The following is a 560-nucleotide window of genomic DNA, read 5'->3' as shown; positions in this document are numbered from 1 at the left end:
TTCCAAGAGTGGGAATGGTAGTTCGTTAGAGACTGTGAGTGCGGAAAGGTTTGTGGGTGTATCTGATGTTGTTTCACATTTGGCACCTTTTTTGGCATCGTCTTTGGATCCATCCTTGATATTTGAGGTGGGAATTAACATGTTATACTTGGCTGACGTTCCTGGAGGGAAACCCGAGTGGGCATCCACTTCCATCATTGCTATTCTCACTCTTTGGGATAGGCAAGAGTTTTCTTCTGCAAGGGAGAGTATTGTAAGAGCTGTTGTCACCAATTTGCATCTTCTTGATCTCAGCATGCAGGTTGGTGTATCTGTTGCCTTCTTGTTTATCCTCTTTTGAAGACGAATCCGAATTGTGGATTTGGCTTATTGACTACTGACCCTGTATGTGATAATCTCCGAAACTGATACTCCAAGTAGATTCTGAGTACATCATTTCACTGTTCGGTAGCTGTTATTGAAATCTTGTCACATTCAAGAATTATAGTAATTATTTATCAAATAAATAAAGTATTAACACTTAACTTACGTCGTAAACGGGAAGTAACTTAGGGAGTTCC

The 560-nt window shown here is 40.2% G+C and overlaps 1 protein-coding gene across 1 annotated transcript in view; it reads left to right on the top strand.

Moving 5' to 3' along the window:
• LOC109221790 (protein TPLATE-like) overlaps positions 1–560 on the top strand; it is a 13,667-nt gene that overhangs the window by 6,572 nt on the left and 6,535 nt on the right. The window contains exon 2 of the mRNA XM_019386233.1: positions 8–334. Coding sequence (XP_019241778.1) covers positions 8–334 — 327 coding nt within the window. The remainder of the gene's footprint in view (positions 1–7; positions 335–560) is intronic.

The sequence above is a fragment of the Nicotiana attenuata genome, unplaced genomic scaffold (genome assembly GCF_001879085.1).
Source record: "Nicotiana attenuata strain UT unplaced genomic scaffold, NIATTr2, whole genome shotgun sequence".
In the NCBI taxonomy this organism is placed as follows: domain Eukaryota; kingdom Viridiplantae; phylum Streptophyta; class Magnoliopsida; order Solanales; family Solanaceae; genus Nicotiana; species Nicotiana attenuata.
The sequence above is the reverse complement of the archived record's forward strand: the minus strand, read 5'-3'. Positions and strand labels throughout refer to the sequence as shown.